General features: G+C 44.4%; 1 protein-coding gene across 5 annotated transcripts in view; it reads left to right on the top strand.

Annotated features, from left to right (window-relative positions):
• SEPTIN9 (septin 9) overlaps window positions 1-19,032 on the top strand; it is a 293,528-nt gene that overhangs the window by 258,296 nt on the left and 16,200 nt on the right. For all 5 annotated transcript variants that reach the window (XM_088458788.1, XM_088458790.1, XM_088458789.1 and 2 more), the window contains 4 exons: window positions 7,731-7,928; window positions 10,406-10,534; window positions 10,788-10,869; window positions 14,550-14,687. In XM_088458788.1, the coding sequence (XP_088314914.1) occupies window positions 7,731-7,928; window positions 10,406-10,534; window positions 10,788-10,869; window positions 14,550-14,687 (547 nt within the window). The remainder of the gene's footprint in view (window positions 1-7,730; window positions 7,929-10,405; window positions 10,535-10,787; window positions 10,870-14,549; window positions 14,688-19,032) is intronic.

Below are 19,032 nucleotides of genomic sequence, written 5' to 3'. Positions count from 1 at the left end.
CAGTGTTACCATGGTGATACCAATTACAAATGACAAGGAGCATATTACTGTTAGTTTTTAATTCTTATTTATTGACTTAAAGAAATGAAAGGTGATCATTTAATTGGAAAATTACATTGGAAAATAGTGTGATATTGGGGCTTTACAGTAAAATGATACGGTTTGTACTGTAATATAGCAGTCAGTTCAGAGTATAAATGTCTAAATGACACACTTGCACAGATTTCCACAATTCTTTAATGTACACAATGTCCCTACACATATTTTGTGACCTGAATTGATATGGATCTGTCCTGCCTTGTCAGTAGTTCAGGCAGATAGTGGTGTAATCTTATGGGAATATTTTATTGGCACACATTAGGCCCCTTGATATCAATTGAGAATCCCTTATGGCCACAGTCAACACATCTTCTAATGGCTGCTGCTTCCAACAGGATAATGCGCCATGTCAAGAAGCGCACATTCTCTCATGCTGGGTAAACACAAACCTGACAGTTCTGTGTACTCCACAGTCAGCAGATCTCCATCCAACAGAGCAGCTTTCTCATGTGGAGGAATGAGAGAGTCGCAGCATGAATGTGAGGCTGGACCTGCAGCAGCTGCTAGTGCAGGGGTAGGCAACCTGGTATACAATTGGGAAGCCGGCATACCGATTCCGGCAACCTGTGCCACTCCAGCTGCTGTGAAACTACACACAACAGCATGTCCTAACTGCAAAACTGGCATTACGTGCTGGGGTGTGTAGTTACACAGAAGCTGGAGTGCCACAGGTTGCCTACCCCTGTGCTACCATGTCAACGTGGACCAAAAGTTGTAAAAAATAAATACATTATCCAACTCTTGTTGAATCCATGCCACTTGGGCGTGTCCTACGTAGTACTAAAAAGTGTATGTATGAATTCATATATGTCTGACAGTGTTCTGTGGTTTTTTTTTCTGCCTGTGCAACTATGTCAGTTCTGTGCACATTTGAACTGCTACTTCCTGTGCGCTCTTCCCTTTTAACAACCCACATCTTGCTTTTAAGTTAATGTATGGTTTAACCCATTGTAGAGCAAGCCTGATTACTGGAAGTTATTGTCTAAGGGCTTTTGTCTGTGTACTGAGAACGTTCCTTGAAGTAAAATAATAAAGTATATTTTTATTTCTGTACATTTTAATACACACATTTTAACGATAAATCATTACAGCTTGTGCTCTACTTCTACACATTCTCTGATTGTAAGACACTGCATAATACAGTGTTGGCTAACCTTGACACTCCAGCTGTTATGGAACTGTATAACCCAGCATGCACTGCTACAGTTTTGCTATTAGGGCATGCTAAAACTGTGGCAGGGCATGCTGGGATATATAGTTCCACAACAGCTGGAGTGTCAAGGTTAGCCAACACTGGCATAATGTGCAGCCACTGTAATTATGAAGGATAATGATCTCTGCCTGCTTCCATTTCCTCCAAAATGTGAGGTTTCTTCCCAGATTCCACATTTTCCTCATATGTTCCCAGCTGCATTGCATGACTGACGATTCTATCCCTGTCCTGTGATGGCTCCTACTACTCTCCTCACACTCTCCCCTCTGTCTCCCAAGTCTCCACACTTCTGTCACTGCAGTCAGGACTTTGCAAGTGAGGTTTGCATTGTGTTCTGTACAATGGCAATAACATTGGCGGATCTAGACTTTAGTTTTAGGGGGGCAGTTTAAGAATAATACTAACTCCCCCCTGGATCCCCCCACAAAAATATGCTCCACAGGCAGGCTCCTCCAGTCCCACATGTCCAGCAGAAACTTTAGTAAATATACCCCATAGATCTACTGTGAGGATGCTGGAGGTAGACACAGCCCGGCTGCAGTCCCATCGCTGTCCTCACGCGGGCCCTTCCCCCATGATGAATATAATAGGGATATATAAATTTTTCCAACAAATTTATACTCCTTTGAATAAACAGCAGCCACCAGCAAAATCATTTAGGTTAGGGGTGTAAGGATACAGTATTGGGTGCAGGGTTAAGGGTGTTAGGATACAGTATTGGGTGCAGGATTTGGGGGGTAAGGATACAGTATTGGGTGCAGGGTTAGGGGGGTAAGGATACAGTATTGGGTGCAGGGTTTGGGGGGTAAGGATACAGTATTGGGTGCAGGGTTAGGGGGGGTAAGGATACAGTATTGGGTGCAGACTATTGTAGTTGTTGAAATAAGGCTACAATAGTGAATGCAGGGTTAGGGGGTGAGGATACAGTATTTGGAATAGGATTTAGGGTAAAGTAGTGGGTGCAGGGTTAAGGGATAAGGACACAGTAGTGGGTGTAGGGTTAGGGGGATGAGTATTGAGTGTAGGGTTGGGTGGTAAGGACACAGTATAAAGTGCAGGGTTAGGGCTAAGGCTGAATAGGGAGGGTCAGGGTAGCATAGTGCTGTGACAATAGTATGTGGGTGCAATTCTGAGACATTCATTGGACTGGGGGGAGAAGAGAGAGAGAGACTAGCTGTGTGTCTATTTCAAACAACTTATATGCATTTTCTCTTCTTACCATAAGATTTTGTTTCATTTTTCAGTTATCAGTAGATCTTTTTTTTTAATAGAACTTCTACTCAATAGGTAACCACTAATAAATCCTTTATGTGCTGGAAACATAAAATGTTTCTGTAATTCTTAGCATTTACCAAACCCTGCCATTCATACCATCCACCAGGTATCTCACTGCAGACTGGTTCCCTGCGCCCTTCTATCAGACCCTGACCAGGAGAAAAGGTCTGTGACTGTCTAACACTAATGGTGCGTACACACTGGGCGATAAAGTGGACGACTGAACGATATCGTTATCGTTCAGTCGTCCACTTTATCGTCCATTTTTAACACCAAATGATAATTTGCAATTGTCTCTGGACTCTGACTCGTCGCCTGAACTGGTGAAGTTGGTAGGCAATCCCAGAGACTCAGCCACGTATATTAATGAGGCAGCCGTTTCCAGAATCTCCTCGCCAGCCGTGGCAGTTCGCCACACCCTAGGGTTGCGCTCTAGGAAAGCGGATGCAGATTCCGAAAAAGGTTTGGAATGCTTGCCCTTTAATGGACAGCTCCTTTTTGGCTCTGATTTGGACAACATTGTGGCGACTCTGGCAGCAGCTAAGTCTGCGTGTCTGCCATCGGCTCCGATCCCATCAGGGTCTGGTGCTTCATCCTTTCGGGCCTCTGGGGCCCAGGGTAAGTCCAAAGTGCAGTCCTTTCCTCAGCAGTCAACAACCAGGAAATCTGCCAAGCCAAACAAGCAGGTTTAGAGCACAAGACGTCCTACTCCCAGGTCGGTTGATAAACCTTCAGCCTAAGGCCTCCCCTTGGGGGACCCCAAAGTGGGAGGCCGGCTTCTTCAGTTTGCCCAGTGCTGGTGTCTGACTATCGTGGACACTTGGGTCAGAGAAGTGGTCTCTCTGGCGTACGCCCTCTCATTTCGGCGAAGGCCTCCCAGCCGGTTTTTCACTACAGGTCTTCCATCCGTCAAGGCCATGGAACTCCAGAAGAGCTGCACTCTATGCTCTGGGCTGGAGTTATAGTGCCTGTTCCGTTATCCCAACAGGGAACGGGATATTACTCAATTCTCTTTCTGGTACACAAACCCAATGGGTTTTACCGGCCAAAACCTCAGGTGCCTAAACAAGTCTTAGAGGTTCTTCGGTTCAGGATACAGACCCTCCGTTCCATTATATTGGCAATGGGACCTAGGGATTTCATGGTGTCTCTGGACAATTATGAAGCCTACCTTCATATACCTATTATCTTGGCGCAACAGCAATTCCTCGGGTTTGCGATGCTAAGCCACCATTTCCTGTTTCAGACACTGCCCTTTACTCTGGCCACTGTGCCTCGAGTATTTACCATACTCATGGCAGTTATGGCAGCCCACCTTCGAATGCAGGGGGTCCGCCTGTTGTCCTATCTGGATTACCTCATGTTGTTAGCAGGGTCTCCAGAAATCCTTCAGCGCCATCTGCACCTAACAATATCTGTGCTGCACAATTATGGCTAGCTGATAAACTGAGAGAAGTCCTCCCTGGGTCCCTCACTGAGGATGCTCCCTTTCGGAGCCCTGTTAGTCTCTCAACACCAGGGGATCTTTGTGACAAAGGACAATATCTCTACATTACAGAAGTTGCCTTCGCAGCCGACAAGTGTCTGTGCACTCAACAATGCAGTTGCTGGGTTCCATGGTGTCGATGTTCGACATGGTGGAATATGCCCAGTTCCACTCCAGACCTCTGCTGCAGCTAATCCTCAACGGATAGAATGGGTCGCCCAATCGGTTAAAAACACCGACAATTGTGCTTTCCCCAGGGGTCCGTCTGTCTCTAGCCTGGTGGCTACTAACTGCTCCCCAAACAGGGTGCGCCCCTTTTCAATTGCGGACTGGGTCCTTCTAATGATGGGCGCCAGGGTCCAAGGCTGGAAAGCAGTGACAGGTCCACACTTTGTTCAGGGACGGTGGACGCCAACAGAATCTGCATTTCCAATAAATTTCTTGGAACTTCGGCCAGTATTCAGAATTCTCCAGCAGATAACACATGTCCTCCACGGACGGTCCGTGCAGGTACAGTCAGACAACGCCATCACTGTGGCTTACATAGACCGCCCAGGGGGAAACAGAAGTCGGGCAGTTCTGACAGAAGTGTCCCGCATTCTAGCTTGGGCAGAGGCCAATCTCCCTGCCATAATTCGGCAATGTTCATGCCAGGAGGCCTCAACTGGGATGCAGACCTTCTCAGCCATCAAGACGTGCATCTAGGGGAATGGTCTCTTCACCAGGAAGTATTTCACCAACTGGTGAACAAATGGGGCTTTTTCAGAAATAGACCTCATGTCCTCCCGACACAACAACAAGCTGCCTGTGTACGGTTCAATCACAAAAGACGAAGGGGCTCTTCTGGTGGACGCTCTGTGGGTCAAGTGGACCTTCAGGTTTGCATATCTGTTCCCTCCGTTTTCCCTGCTTCCTTGACTTGCTCGCAAATTCAAGCAAGAAGGCGACACGCTTCTGCTCATAGCTCCAGCATGGGCCAGGCGGCACTGGTTCTCAGATCTTCGGGGTCTCTCAGTCAACACCCCGATATTGTTGCCTCTGCATACGGACCTGTTGTCTCAGGGTCCTTTTCAGCACCCAGAACTCTGTCATCTGGCTTTGACCACATGGCTGTTTAAGTTGGCCCTCTTAAGGTCCAGGGGTTTTTCCAGCTCTGTTAACACCATGCTCATAGCTCGGAAACCTACTTCTGCAGGGATTTACCACCGGGTGAGGCATACTTTCTTTGAATGGTGTTGTCCTAGAGGTTCTGATCCTCAGGTCCTTAGGATATCCAGGGTTTTGGCTTTCCTACAAACTGGCTTAGATCACGGTCTTCGCCTTGCTTCACTGAAGGTGCAACTTTCTGCCCTGTCAGTCTAGTTTTCAGCATAGGATCGCTACACTTCCTAATGTCCACACCTTTATGCAAGGTGTACTTCGTATTCAGCCTCCCTTCGTCCCGCCAGTGGCTCCTTGGGATTTGGCTGTGGTCCTGAGGGCTCTCCAAGGACTGCCATTGAAACCTCTGGGCTCAGTGGCTTTCAAATGGCTTACAGCTAAGACTGTTTCTTCTGTCCATTACTTCGGCCAGAAGGGTGTCAGATTTGGGGGTTCTCTCAAGTCCTCCCTTTCTGATTTTTCATAAAGACAGGGCGGGGCTTCGCACTCACCCTGGATTTCTACCTAAGTTGGTATCTAGTTTCCACATTTAATTAGGAAATTCTAGTACCGGCCTTTAATTCCCCAGTCCTCTCTGCTGGTGAGGCCTCTTTGGATGTGGTACGTGCTCTAAGGATTTATGTTGACCGTACCAGTTCCTTTAGGAAATCGGACTCCCTTTTTGTCCTCTATAGTTTCCATAAGAAAGGTTGACCTGCCACTAAACAACTTTTGTCAGGATTGATTCGCATTGCCATTTCTCAGGCTTACATTCATAAGGGCCTTCTTAGACCAACCTCTCTTAATCCTCACTCTACTTGGTCCGTGGGTCCTTCGTGGGCAGTTCGTCGTGGTGCGTCAGCTGTTCAGCTTTGCAAGCCAGCCACGTGGTCTTCTGTCCATACCTTAGGTATTATGCATTTCATGCCTTCGCCTCTCAGGATGCTTCCTTTGGACGGCAGATTCTCCTTCCAGCACAGGAGCGTCCCCCTCCCTTAAAAGGATACTGCTTTGGGACATCCCCAAGGTATCCTGTGGATACCCTATGGACCCTAAAGTAGAAAATAAGAGATATGGTAAGAACTTACCCTTGTTATCTCTATTTCTGCCAAGTCCATAGGGTTCCACAGGACTCCCCGCCCTGTCACACCTGTACTGCAGATGGGCTTTAATCTGGTCACCGGTTTTTCCGTCTCCTACTAGTGATAATGTGTTTCTTCTGTGTTCCAGACTTTCTTCTCTCTCTGTTTGTTCTCCTCCTCCGTCCTATGGCTTGTTACAAAACTGATGGCCTTGGCTGGGGGGCGGGGTATAGAGGAGGGACCCCAGTGCATCCTGGGAGACTAAAGTTTTAACTCTGTGGTGCCCGATGCTGCTGCCGCATCACCTATACCACAAGGTATCCTGTGGTACCCTGTGGACTTCGTAGAGATAAGAAGGGTAAGTTCTTACCATATCTCTTAGATAGATATCTATCTATCGAATGATCTCTCTACTGCTCCTAGAGCCTCTGTAGGCTTAAAGCAGTTTACACCATCTGAAGATAATGGAGACTGCGATCTGCAGTGCTAATTAGCACTCCTGCTTGTGCCATTAGTACATAGGAACAATACATAAAATTATGCAGAAACTGCAGTTTCTGCATAATTTTATTTAAAAAAAAAAAAAAAAACCCTCGATACATACTGTATGCCCCTAAGAGATGAATCAAAGTTTCAATTGCTGCTAATCCTATCTCAAATTTTTCCCATTGGCTACTTGTGATTGGCTGGCAGTGGGAGGACGTTTCATGGACTTCGTGCTTGATCATGCATCAATAGAGAGAAACTGAATTGCCAGTGCTACATAGCTCTATTCAGGTCTATGCAAATTGTAACATTTTGACTTTCAATTACTTGATGCATTTTATTTTGAAAACTCTCCAAGCAAATAAGATTAAATTGAACTTGAACTGAGTAAATAAACAATATGTATAATGTCAGCATGACTTACTGCAGGGGCGTCTTAAGAGGAGAGTCCGGCCGCGTCACCGCAGCAGTAAACTCTGGGGACTAGAGTGTGCCCAGAGCCTACTGCGTTTGCGCAGGTCACCAGGAAAATGGCGCGGAGGTGATTTGCGTTGTATGCATACGCACAACGCCGGAAAAAATGGCTGCGGGGCCCGACGTGTGACTTCATCAGAGGGGTAAGTATTAAAACATGTGGGTGCAGGCTATGCGGTGTGTTCCCCCCAGGACCCAGAAGCCCGTGTGCACCACACACCCTGCACCCATTATGAATACACCCCTGACTTACTGACTTTCTGTTGTCACAACATATTCTCTAAATCTGTTACCCTTCAACAATTGAACACACCTACCAGCGAGAAGTAAATGGTGTTTTGACAGGCATGCAGATTACTGTGCTGCTGATAGACTTTGTGGCTTGACTTGTCACTGTACAGTTATTTAAAATATTATTAGGTCATTACTTATGCTTACAGCTGTAACAATAACCTTCCTTTTCTTAATTTTGCAGTTGTTGAGGACACTCACCCATACACCGCCAACATGACAGACGTGATCAGGGACGTAGGGGTTAAGCAAGCCCTTCCTACCCGTGGTGTTGGAGAAAAGCTGGTCACAGATTTCGGATATGTGGGGATAGATGCCATTTTAGAACAAATGAGGAAAAAAGCCATGAAGCAAGGTTTTGAGCTGAACATCATGGTGGTTGGTGGGTACTGATACTTTCTTTTTATACATGTGTGTTTGTTTTTTGCAGGACAGATTAAAAAAAAAAATAAAGTCGGTGGTTGCGTTGTGTAGCTAGTTCAAGGAATGATAAGACACGTATAATTTTGTTAGTTAACACAGCAGATTTGCAATGTTTTCTTTCGGTAATGGCCCAATATTTGCTTTTTGGCATACAACCTCAATATAAAAATAGCTGATTACATTGGTTTCTCCGAGCTGACAATATAGTGGTCAATGCACATTGTACATTCACTCTACTGACCTGGGGGAGCTCACTAAAGGGCCCTGGGGCAGATGTGTGAAGCTCTGGAAAGTGCTAAAGGGCAGGGTGATAAACGACCAACCAATAAGCTCCTGTCATGTTAAAATGACAGTTATGAGCTGATTGGTTGGTCGTTTATCACTCTTCACATTATCACTTCCCAGAGCTTCATACATTTGCCCCCTGTGAGCCAACTGTAAAGGGAAATACTAAGTTGACTTTTGTTTGGTTATAAAGAACATGTTTCCCCCCTTTGTCCTTTTAGGAATGACCTAGGGAAAGAATCCTGTTCAGATGTTGCTTATGGCAGTGATACAGGATGTCTTGGCACTGCAAAATGTGAAAAAGAGTCAATGGAGAGGTGTTACGATATCTCCGCAATTAATCTTGCGGCTATGATGTAGCGGTTCCCACAATAGACGTCTATGGGGATTTCTCACCATAGACGTCTATGGAACACACAGGCTGGCCGCATTCAGCTAATCAGGGAGCTGCTCCGACGGAGATGCTCCCCGATTGGTTGGCGGCCCCTTCACTGACGGGGCACACGTGTGCCCCGGTCATTTACGCGGAGCAAAGGTATGTGTACACACATACCTTTGCTGTGTCCGGCATGGATCAGGTTTTTTTAGTTTTTTTATTTTAACCCCTGGATTGCCTACTTGCAGAAGAGGACGTGATCGATGCATAGGGGAGGTGAGTATGGATTTTTTTTTTCAGGTACACCCCTATGGATTACTTCGGATAATAGGTGAGTATGTGTGAGTGTGAATGTATGTTTTATTAAAATTATACTTTTTTACGGTGTATGTTTGTTTATTTACGTATTTCTTTAGTTTTGGAACTACAAGTGCCAGCGGGCCCGTAATGCCCCGCATGCTGGTATTTGTGGTTATCCAAATACCAGCATGCAGGGGAGGCTTGCTGGTACTTGTGGTTCTACAAATAAAGACAATATTGAAAATTTAATTTTACACTAACACCATCAACCCGGCACCCACCGCCCTAGGGTGCCGGGGATAGCCCCGGGCTATCAGTCTAGGCCTAGGGTGCCCTGGAGAGGGGTACCCCTTTATTGGGGGGGGGGTACCCAACTCCCCAGGGATCCCCGGCCTGGACTGACTAGCGGTCAGGGGTAATGCTTTGGCCGGGGAAACCGGTGAAAGGTTTTCCCTGGCTGTGGCATTATCCCCCCGCTAGACAGAGTTCGGTGCTGGTTCTGGAATTTTCGGGGGACCCCTACTCGTTTTGTCCCCTGATTTTCCAGAACCAGCTCAACAAAGCCCTGTGCTGGTTCTTAATATACAGGGGCCCCCTACGCATTTTGGCCCCTGTATTTTTAGAACCAGAACAGGCTTTATAAAGCCCGGGGCTGGTTATGTTTTTGGGGAGAGGGTGCACGTTTTTTTTTTTTTAAACACACACAGAAGCCATCACGGATCTCACTGATCTGTGATGGCTTCTCTAAAACTCGCACCTTTTAATGCTACTCTCATTAAAAGGTGTCAGTTTACATTGTCCTAAACTCTCCTAAACTCGCAAATGCAGTAGCCTCGAGCTGAAAAGTTCACAGGCTATTGAATTTGCGAGTTTCAGTACAAACTCGCACTTTCTAAAAGTGCGAGTTTGTACTGTTACTAAAACAGACTACCTATTACATTTGGCCCATAGTGTACGCGCAAACATGATAGGAAGAGCGCGCGGAGGCAGCATTAGGAATGTATACACTCATACCACCATCCTCATATGGCGTTACTCTGTTACTTGGCTGATTGTACAAGAACATTGCCACTGGCGAAACATCTGATTTTTCAGCGGAATGTCTATTTTTCCATATTGAGAACCGGGTATAACCCCTTTTTTCAGCACAAAATGCAGAAATAAGGATTATCATTACAATCCTAAGGCATGTACGTGCATAATCTTTTGAAATATGGTATACGGGGCTCTCAAGCTTGTTGCCAATGGTCAATTGTAGAAGTAAATAGTTTGCCATCTTACTTGATGATCAACTTCTCTTGGCTTTATCATATAACTGTCTTAGGATCAAGACCCAGAATGCAGATAGTAATTATAATGTGAATTTTACTGAGCAATTGTTTTCTTGGTAGCACGTTTCAGCAATAAAAGTAGTTGGCATGATTTATCATGTGAATATAAAAAGCTACTTGAATATAAATCTGTCATTCTCTCAGGTCAGAGTGGTCTCGGAAAATCTACATTAATAAACACACTCTTCAAATCCAAGGTCAGCAGGAAATCGGTGCAGCCGACATCTGAAGAGAGAATTCCCAAAACTATAGAGATTAAAAGTGTCGCTCATGGTAAGAAATGGGATGGTGACATGAATTCAGACCACGTGGGGCAGCTCAAGTAATTGAGTACCACGCAAAACTGTCCACTTGTTTTTTTCTTTTATAGTGTGTTCATTGAAAATAAGGAAAAACATTAGCGCATTAGCTGTGGAATTCCTCTACGCATTTTTTTTTTTTAATTCAATTAATGATAATAGTGATCATCAAACTTTTTTGGTTATCTAAGGGTTTCTTGTAATCCTCTTGCCTTGTTTTCTTCCAGAAATTGAAGAAAAAGGAGTGCGGATGAAGCTGACTGTCATTGACACGCCTGGCTTTGGAGACCACATAAATAATGAGAACTGGTATTAATATGATTATTATTATCATTTATATGTGATGCTGGGTTTTCTGTCCAACACTTGATACAAAAATGCTGTATTATATTGCAGTGACACTATATATAATACCGGTATTAACCAGAATCTAGACATCTAGAGTGTGTATATGTGTGTAATATATATCAGTCCAGATACTCGGCACTAGCACCTATAATCTCAGTAATTGGAGGTGCCCTCCCCAGTATAGAATATCACGATAAGCAGCAGTAGCGGGCGGCACTCAAACAGTTAATCAAGAATGACTCGGACACTCCGTAAGTCTAGTCAACGTTTCAATTCTTTTCAAAGAATTTCAATCAGGACATGAAGTACAAAACATATGAACACTTACCTATATATTGGGTCTTTGGTGGAGGGTATATAGGTAAGTGTTCGTATGTTTTGTACTTTATGCCCTGATGAAAATTCTTTCGATTTATTTATCTAGTACCTTTTTAGAAGATAATAGCTATAATCTGATTAGTTGCTCTGGGCAACACCTCCACTTTTATAAACCTGCATTTTGGTAAATATACACCCTAGGCAACAAGCTTGGGAGGTAGGGTTTATTGTTTTATTGTCACCGAAATAGAGATGTCAGGTCGGTAACTAGTATTGGTCGGTAAGAATAATATTGCTGTTTTTGAAAGACTGAGTTTGAGGTGGTGAGATGACATCAAATATGAAATGGCAGAAAGACATCGAATAACGCGAGCGAACGCAGATGGTGAGAAATCTGGATAGGATAGGTAAATTTGTGTATCATCCACATATAGATGTAACTTATACCCGAAAGAGCTGATTATCCTAAGAGAGGTGATATAGATAGAAAAAATCAGTGGGCCTGGCACTGGACATGGCAGTATTTCAACTGATAGAGAAAGTGGAGAGGAGATGGATCTAGAGAAGCAAACCTTGAAATAATGATTTGATAAGCAAGATGAGAACCAGCATAGGACAGTGGGTCTCATTCAGACCCGCTCGCAAGCGGGTCGATGGTACCCAAATGAGCATGACGGAGGGAGCTCCGTCGTGCGCATGCGCGAGACCCAGATAGCGACAGCCAAGCTGTCGCTCCGGGTCTCGCACCAAAGGGGGCGTGCTGTCGATGGTGAGTGACAGCACGCCTCCTTTGGTGGGCGTGCCGGGGGCGTGGCTGCTAGACAGAGGCATTCCCATGGGAATGCCTACCGTCTGGGTCCGGCACCACTGACATCACTAGTGATGTCAGTGGGAGTGATTTTGGCTCTGATAGAGCCAAAATCACTCCAGGGCTTGCGGCAGCGAGACCCTACCGCAGGGTCTCGTCGCAAGCCCGATGGTCGCGATGGTCTTGACCATCATCATGGACGCTCGCATAAGCTGTGGGTGGTAACCCACAGCTATGCGAGCGTCCAAAAGGCCGCTCCAAATTTAACTAGGACGGCCCTGATTCAGAGCGAGCGCTCTGGTCAGAGCGTCCGGCTCTGAATCAGGGCCTGTGTTCTGAAGGGGATGCAGTCAGGATACCGGCGGGTGCTATCCCGCCCACTGATATCCTGACACTTACATCCCGACATGGGACTAAAGATATGCGTTGAAATCCCGACGCCTGTCATTAGCCCCACTACGGAATCCCGACACCCGGCATACCGAACTAAGGTAATCCAGGTGTCTTAGCGTCTAGCTGTGTAGGAAGAGGGTTATGTTTAGGGACCCCCAGGGAGGGGGGGGGACTTGGGGTTAGGCACCCCCTGGGAGGGTTAGGGTAGGGGAAGGGGGGGGGTTAGGCTTAGGTACCACTAGGGGGGGTTAGGTTTAGAGTGCGGGGAGGGGGGGTTAGATTTAGGCACTAGGATGGAAGTTAGGGTTATTACCTTCACCTGTCGGGATTTCGACCTGCCGGGCTGCCGCTGTCAGTATTTGATCCGTCGGCTGTTTAGCATTACATACCGTTTCCTTCTGAAGACCTAGGGAATTTGAGTGTGTGTTTTGGTCACAATTGTGTTTTTCAGAGTAGGAGTAATCACTGCATGCTTCAATAATGATGGAAAGATACCATTAGAGAAACGTAATATATTGCTTACTTTCGTCAGGCAGATCAGGAATTGAGTTGGGTTCTGCTGCATGCCCGTCCTTAGTGCCCTGTTACAATAGCTTATTTAATCTTTGAGATAAGGCTTTTTCTTCACATTGTGTTAAACAGTTTACCCATGCAGATGGATGGCGCTAGTGCTTTCTTTCCGCATGGTCTCCATTCTGTGACTTGTTTCATTTCTATGTTATAAAAATTTTTTGGGTCCAGCCATTTTTTTATAAAGGGAGTAACATGGGCTTTCACACTGATTCCCCCCCCCCATCCCCCATATTCTAACTCTGACATATCTATATTGCAACATACCTTGGCAGCCAGCCAGGAACATTTTACTTGGAAGCACGTTTTGAGCAAGTTAATCTTCATTGCTGCAGGGAAGCTGATGCTTAAGCTTTTTTTTTTTCAGCCACAAGATTGCACTTTAAAAATAAAAATGATGGTATTGTAGATATTCCCATACAGAACCACTAAACCCCAAAATGACATTTTTCCAATATGAGCGAGCCATGAAAGTAATAAACATTTTTCAGTGTTCACCTGGCATTTGGCTGTAGCTGTGTTAGAGAGCAATGCGTTACCTCCTACTCCAATTAGACACCTGGAGCCCCTCCCACATCTTTAGGACAGTGTTTCTATAGAATCTGATACAGGGGGAAATGCTGCAATCTGGGCTAGTGTGATGTCCCTGTGTATACACCAATTAATCTACACATTGTACTTTTGAAAGGCATGTCCACCAAGCTCAGTGACATGAAGTCTCATTAACAAATCACAAAAAAATGCAGAGTAGCAATTCCCTTTAAGCACATGTGCACTGAATTAACAGTCTATCTCTTTTTAAGGTGCCACTGTAAAATTAATTGAAGCCTACATTTGTAGTTTTGCTTATTCTCTGGGATATGTTATGGTATAAAAGGTAACAAGTGTCACTATGAATTCCAATCCACTGCCTCTTTAGGTTCATCCCCTTCATAAATGTAATTTCTGTTTTTCTCAAAAATTATTGCTAGGATTTACATTTGATACTTTTGTGTGGTTGTATTGAAGTGCACCTGAAAAATTGTCGTTCCGGCAAAAGCGTGACATGAAATGTGCAAAATGTTCTCCATTGAAGAACAGGAGCATAGTTATGTTTCAAGTTCTGGCCAGCCAGAGAGCTCACGTCACTTTGTAAGGAGGAATAATATGCATCTTAAACAAAAATTGAAAACAACTGCTTAAGTGAACTTCTATATCACTGATAGCGTGTCTAAATCTCTACCCACAAAATATGTGCAAGGGATGTCGTCTGTCTATTGGATGCTGCAAACTTTTGCATCCCTATGGGTGTCACCGTCTGGGACAGCAAATCTGAAGTCCACTTGCACAGAACTATTTCTGTCCTGTGTTTTTGCATTTTTTGTAAATTACCCTCTCTCTTTCCTATTGAAAAACTGCTGTCCTCCTAACCTGGCAACCCACTGTAGAGTGAACGTAGGACTTGGGAGTACTTGTTTAGTCAAGAAAAAAAACAGTACAGTTATTTCATGTAGATTTGTGATATGAATGATATATATTAATAATATGACTTATTCTTCAATTATCTCATTAGCTGGCTGCCTATTATGAAGTTCATTAATGATCAATACGAGAAGTATCTACAGGAGGAATTAAACATCAACCGCAAGAAGCGAATTCCTGACTCTAGAGTCCACTGCTGTATATACTTTATCCCAGCCACAGGACACTCGTAAGTAACCATTATTTGCAGTCCTGTAATCATCACTACGTATACCATACACAGATTGTCAACCACTCATATCATTTGTTTAGCAATTGTATGCAAAATGTTGGATTGAATTATTGCTTTGTGGCCAGTTAAAGAAATTGAATTAATTGCTGAAGCCATCACCAATCACTGGTGGTGTCCTTTGGAAGGAGGAAAAATCAGTAGAGATGTGCGGGTTCGGTTTTATTCTGCTCTTATATCCAAATTATTGCAAGTTCGGATTTCTCTAATTGGCTATCCAAAACACGTGACAGCCGGATAGCCAATATGATGCAGTTTTTGAGATCCGAACATATCCGAGTAAAATAATCTCTAAAAATTAGCACCACATTAACTCCTTCATGGGAAAGCTGCTAGTTTATAATTTTTTGTATGTTCTTCTTTGTTTTACAGTTTGAGTATGTGACGTGGTTAGGTCTAAAGCACATTAATATGAAACATTCGGTGATACATTTTTCCACAGTTGGTGGTGTTGAAGATGTGGATTGTTTGGATAGCTGAGGCTGGCCATGACCTAAACTTTACTACAAAAATGACCATCTTGTCGCCCTGGGCAACACTTTTCTTCATAGTTTGCTGTAGTGTTTTATTTGACTCTTTTTGCAGCGTGAAATGGATGCTTGTTTCTAGTTGGACACTATGGCCTTATGGAAAGCTTGCGTCTTGCTAGAACTTGCATGATTTCGGCAAATTAGTTAATAAATTTTAATATATTTAAGAGGCAAAACTGCTTTGGTTTTGCCTTTTACATTTATTGCTTTTTAAAAATCTACTGGCATAATCAGTGAGAACACGCCAGTTTCTGCAACTTGTAGGATATTACATAAGGGCCTATATCGGTGTTTCCCAATCTCTGTCCTCAAGGCAGACTAGAAATCCTGGTTTTAAGGCAAGCCATACCTGAGCACAGGTGACTTAATGAATACCTCAGTTGTTGTTCAGTTTATTTATATGGCGCCATAAGTGTTCCGCAGCACCTAATAAAGTACATAAACAAGTGACCAGTGACTTACAGTACAATACAGGACAAGGACAGGGATAATATACATTGCTACATTAGAGACCATAACAACACCCATATAGCAACAGCATAAGCAACCATTAGGTGCCCTAGTGGGGAGTAAGGAGTAGATTAAAGTAAAGAGAAACACGAGAGAGAAGAATGCCCTGCTTGTAAGAGCTTACATTCTAAAGGGGAGGGGCAGACAGGCGTGACACAGATGGAGTAGACAGGGAGGAATGAGCCTGTGGCAGCAAGTTAGGATGAGAGCTAGAAGGCTTTTGTGAAGTAGTGGGTCTTGAGAGCCTATTTGAAGGATTATAGAGAGGTGGAGAATCTGATGGGGAGATGGAGAAAGTTCCAAAGGTAGGGAGCAGCACGGGCAAAATCTTGGAAGTGGGAGGAAGACATCAGTTGGTAGGAGAGGCATCATGCATTTGTTGAACCAAGAGAACAGAGTGAAGGAAGATTAGGTCAGAGACGTAAATGGGAGAGGAATGGGTTAAGTCTTTGTAAGCAAGTGTAAGAACGTTGAATTGGTTTCTGAAGGGGAGCCAATGGAGGGCTTGTAGGAGAAGGGAGGCGGATGTAGAACGTTTGGAAGGGAAGATGAGCCGAGCAGCAGCAGCATTGAGGACAGGCTGGAGAGGAGAGAGGTGGGATTTGGGGAGGCCAGCTTATATGGGAGGGTGGGAAGATGATCAGCTCAGTCTTCAATATACAGGTTGAGTCTCTTATCCAAAATACCCCTGGTCCCAAGCATTTTGGATATAACGGAATATTCCGTATTTTGGAATATATGCATACCATAATGAAATATCTTAGGAATAGGACCCCAATAAACACACAGAATGCATTTATGTGTTATATACACCTTATACACACAGCCTTCAGGTAATTTTATACAATATTTTCAATAATTTTATGGCTCAAACAAAGTTTGTGTACAGAAATGAAATTCATTTATGTTTCATATACACCCTATACACAAAGCCTGTAGGTAATTTTATACAATATTTGTAATAATTTTTGCTTTAGTTAAAGTTTGTGTACATTGAACTATCAAAAATCAAAGGTTTCATTATCTCAGTCATGCCAAAATAATTCCGTATTTCAGAATATTTGGATATGGGAGACTCAACCTGTATAAAGCTTAATAAATCACTGGGACATCCGGAAAGAGATGGCAGAGAGACAGTTGGAGATACGAGTGAGGAGAGAGCAGGATAGGTCAGGGGAGGAAAGGTAGATCTGAGTATCATCAGCATAGAGATAATATTGCAGGTCAAAAGAGCTGATGAGTTCACCTAGAGTGGATGTATAGAGGGAGAATAGGAGAGGTCCAAGTACAGACCCTTTATGGAGCACCGCTTGTAAGAGGATGTTGGAGTCATGAGAAGAGACAGAGAAAGATCGATCAGAGAGGTAGGAGGACAGCCAGGAGAGGGCAGTGTCACATAGACCAAGGGATTGAAGGATTTGCAGCAGGAGAGGGTGGTGCACAGTGTCAAAAGCAGCAAAAAGGTCAAGGAGAATGAGCAAAGAGTAGTGGCCCTTGGATTTGGCAAAAAGGAGGTCATTGCTGACTTTCTTAAGGGCAGTTTCAGTGGAGTGGAGAGAACGGAAGCCAGTCTGAAAAGGATCAAGGATGTAGTGGGAGGAAAGAAAGCGGCTGTAAACAATATGTAAGGAGTGTGGAGGCAAAAGGGAGGAGAGAGATGGGTCGGTAGTTGGAGCGTGTGTTATGGTGCATACACACGGGACGATCGATAACGATATCATTGAACGATCTCCCGGGCATGCTGGATGTGCGATATCGATCATCCAGCACACCACCTACCCACCAACGATGGCCACCCGGGTCCCTATAGTAACTTGGTCGATAGCGACCAGGTTGGCCTGCATGCACGGGCAATGGACGATATAGTTATCGTCCATACATGCCCGTGCATCGCAGGTCGTTGGGCACCAAAATATGCACGATAGCTTTATGATCTATATAGTTCATATCGTCCATTTTAATCGTACAGTGTGTACGCACCATAAGGATCAAGGGTAGGCTTTTTAAGAATGGGGGAGACAAGGGCATGTTTGAAAGCAGAAGGGACAGAGCCAGATGAGAGGGAGAGGTTGAGGAGGTGGGCAAGATGGGAACAGGCACAAGGAGATAGGTAGTGGAGGAGACTAGAAGGAATAGGGTCAAGGGGGGGAGGTGGAAGAGGGGGGAGGACCAGATGAAACCCATGACTTCCTCTCCAGATACAGTGGAGAAGGATGTCAGAGTTAGTAAAATGGATGAGGAGGGGTGATCTGGGAAAGGAGGGGGTGGGGTGTTGGAGAGCTGGTGAGATATGATGTCCTGATGTATGGAATCCTTTTTAGATGTAACGTAGGTAGCAAAGTCAAGGGCAGAAAGCAAGGAGGGGAGGCGAGGAGGAAATTGAAGGTGGCAAAGAGATGCTGGGGGTTTGAGGACTTGGAGGAGATGAGGTATATTTTGATTTTTCCATCTGTGCTCAAACATTAATTTCCTAAAAACCTGGACTGTTTGTATGCTTTGAGAACTGAAGTTGGGAAACACTGGCCTATATGGTTGGCCTAATACATGCAGTATATGCATTATGTATGGTTAGCATAGTTTTCATGTGTCTCCTGTGCAAAACAATACTTTGGCTCTGGACAACCAAGGCATTAATAGCCTATGGATTTATAATAATCTAAATCTTGCTTAAGTGAAAGTATTAGTACCGGAAAATAGTACAGGATTTGCATATTATGCTGGTGTCGGATATTAATGGATAGGTGGTGCTTGGTAGACAATACTTTATAACACAATTTCTCAAACTCTGTCCTCAGAACCCCAAACAGTGTATGTTTTCCAGGTCTCCTTACATAATCGCATGTGAAATAATTGGTTCCACCTGTGGATCTTTTAACATGTGCCAGTAAGTAATGAATACACCTGTGCACCAGCTAGGTGACCTAGAAAACGTGAACTGTTTGGGGTCCTAAGGACCGAGTTTGAGAACCATTGCTTTAGAGCAGAACTCTTGAAGATGGATAACAGAATGCACCATGGCACAGGGTACCTGAAGCAGCTTCTGATTCCTTACCGTCCCTCTCTATTACTGCAATCCGTTCACGAAGGACTATTAACAGTCCCTAGAATCTCACGGAATTCGTCTGGGGGTCGAGCTTTCAGTTTTGTGGTTCCAACCTTTTGGAACTCTCTTCCCCGCACAGTTCAAGAGGCCTCCACTCTAGAATCCTTCAAAAATAGACTCAAGACTCACCTATTCACCCAAG

This window comes from Taudactylus pleione, unplaced genomic scaffold, assembly GCF_031769625.1.
Source record: "Taudactylus pleione unplaced genomic scaffold, aTauple2 ptg000851l, whole genome shotgun sequence".
Classification (NCBI taxonomy): Eukaryota; Metazoa; Chordata; class Amphibia; order Anura; family Myobatrachidae; genus Taudactylus; species Taudactylus pleione.
The sequence above is the reverse complement of the archived record's forward strand: the minus strand, read 5'-3'. Positions and strand labels throughout refer to the sequence as shown.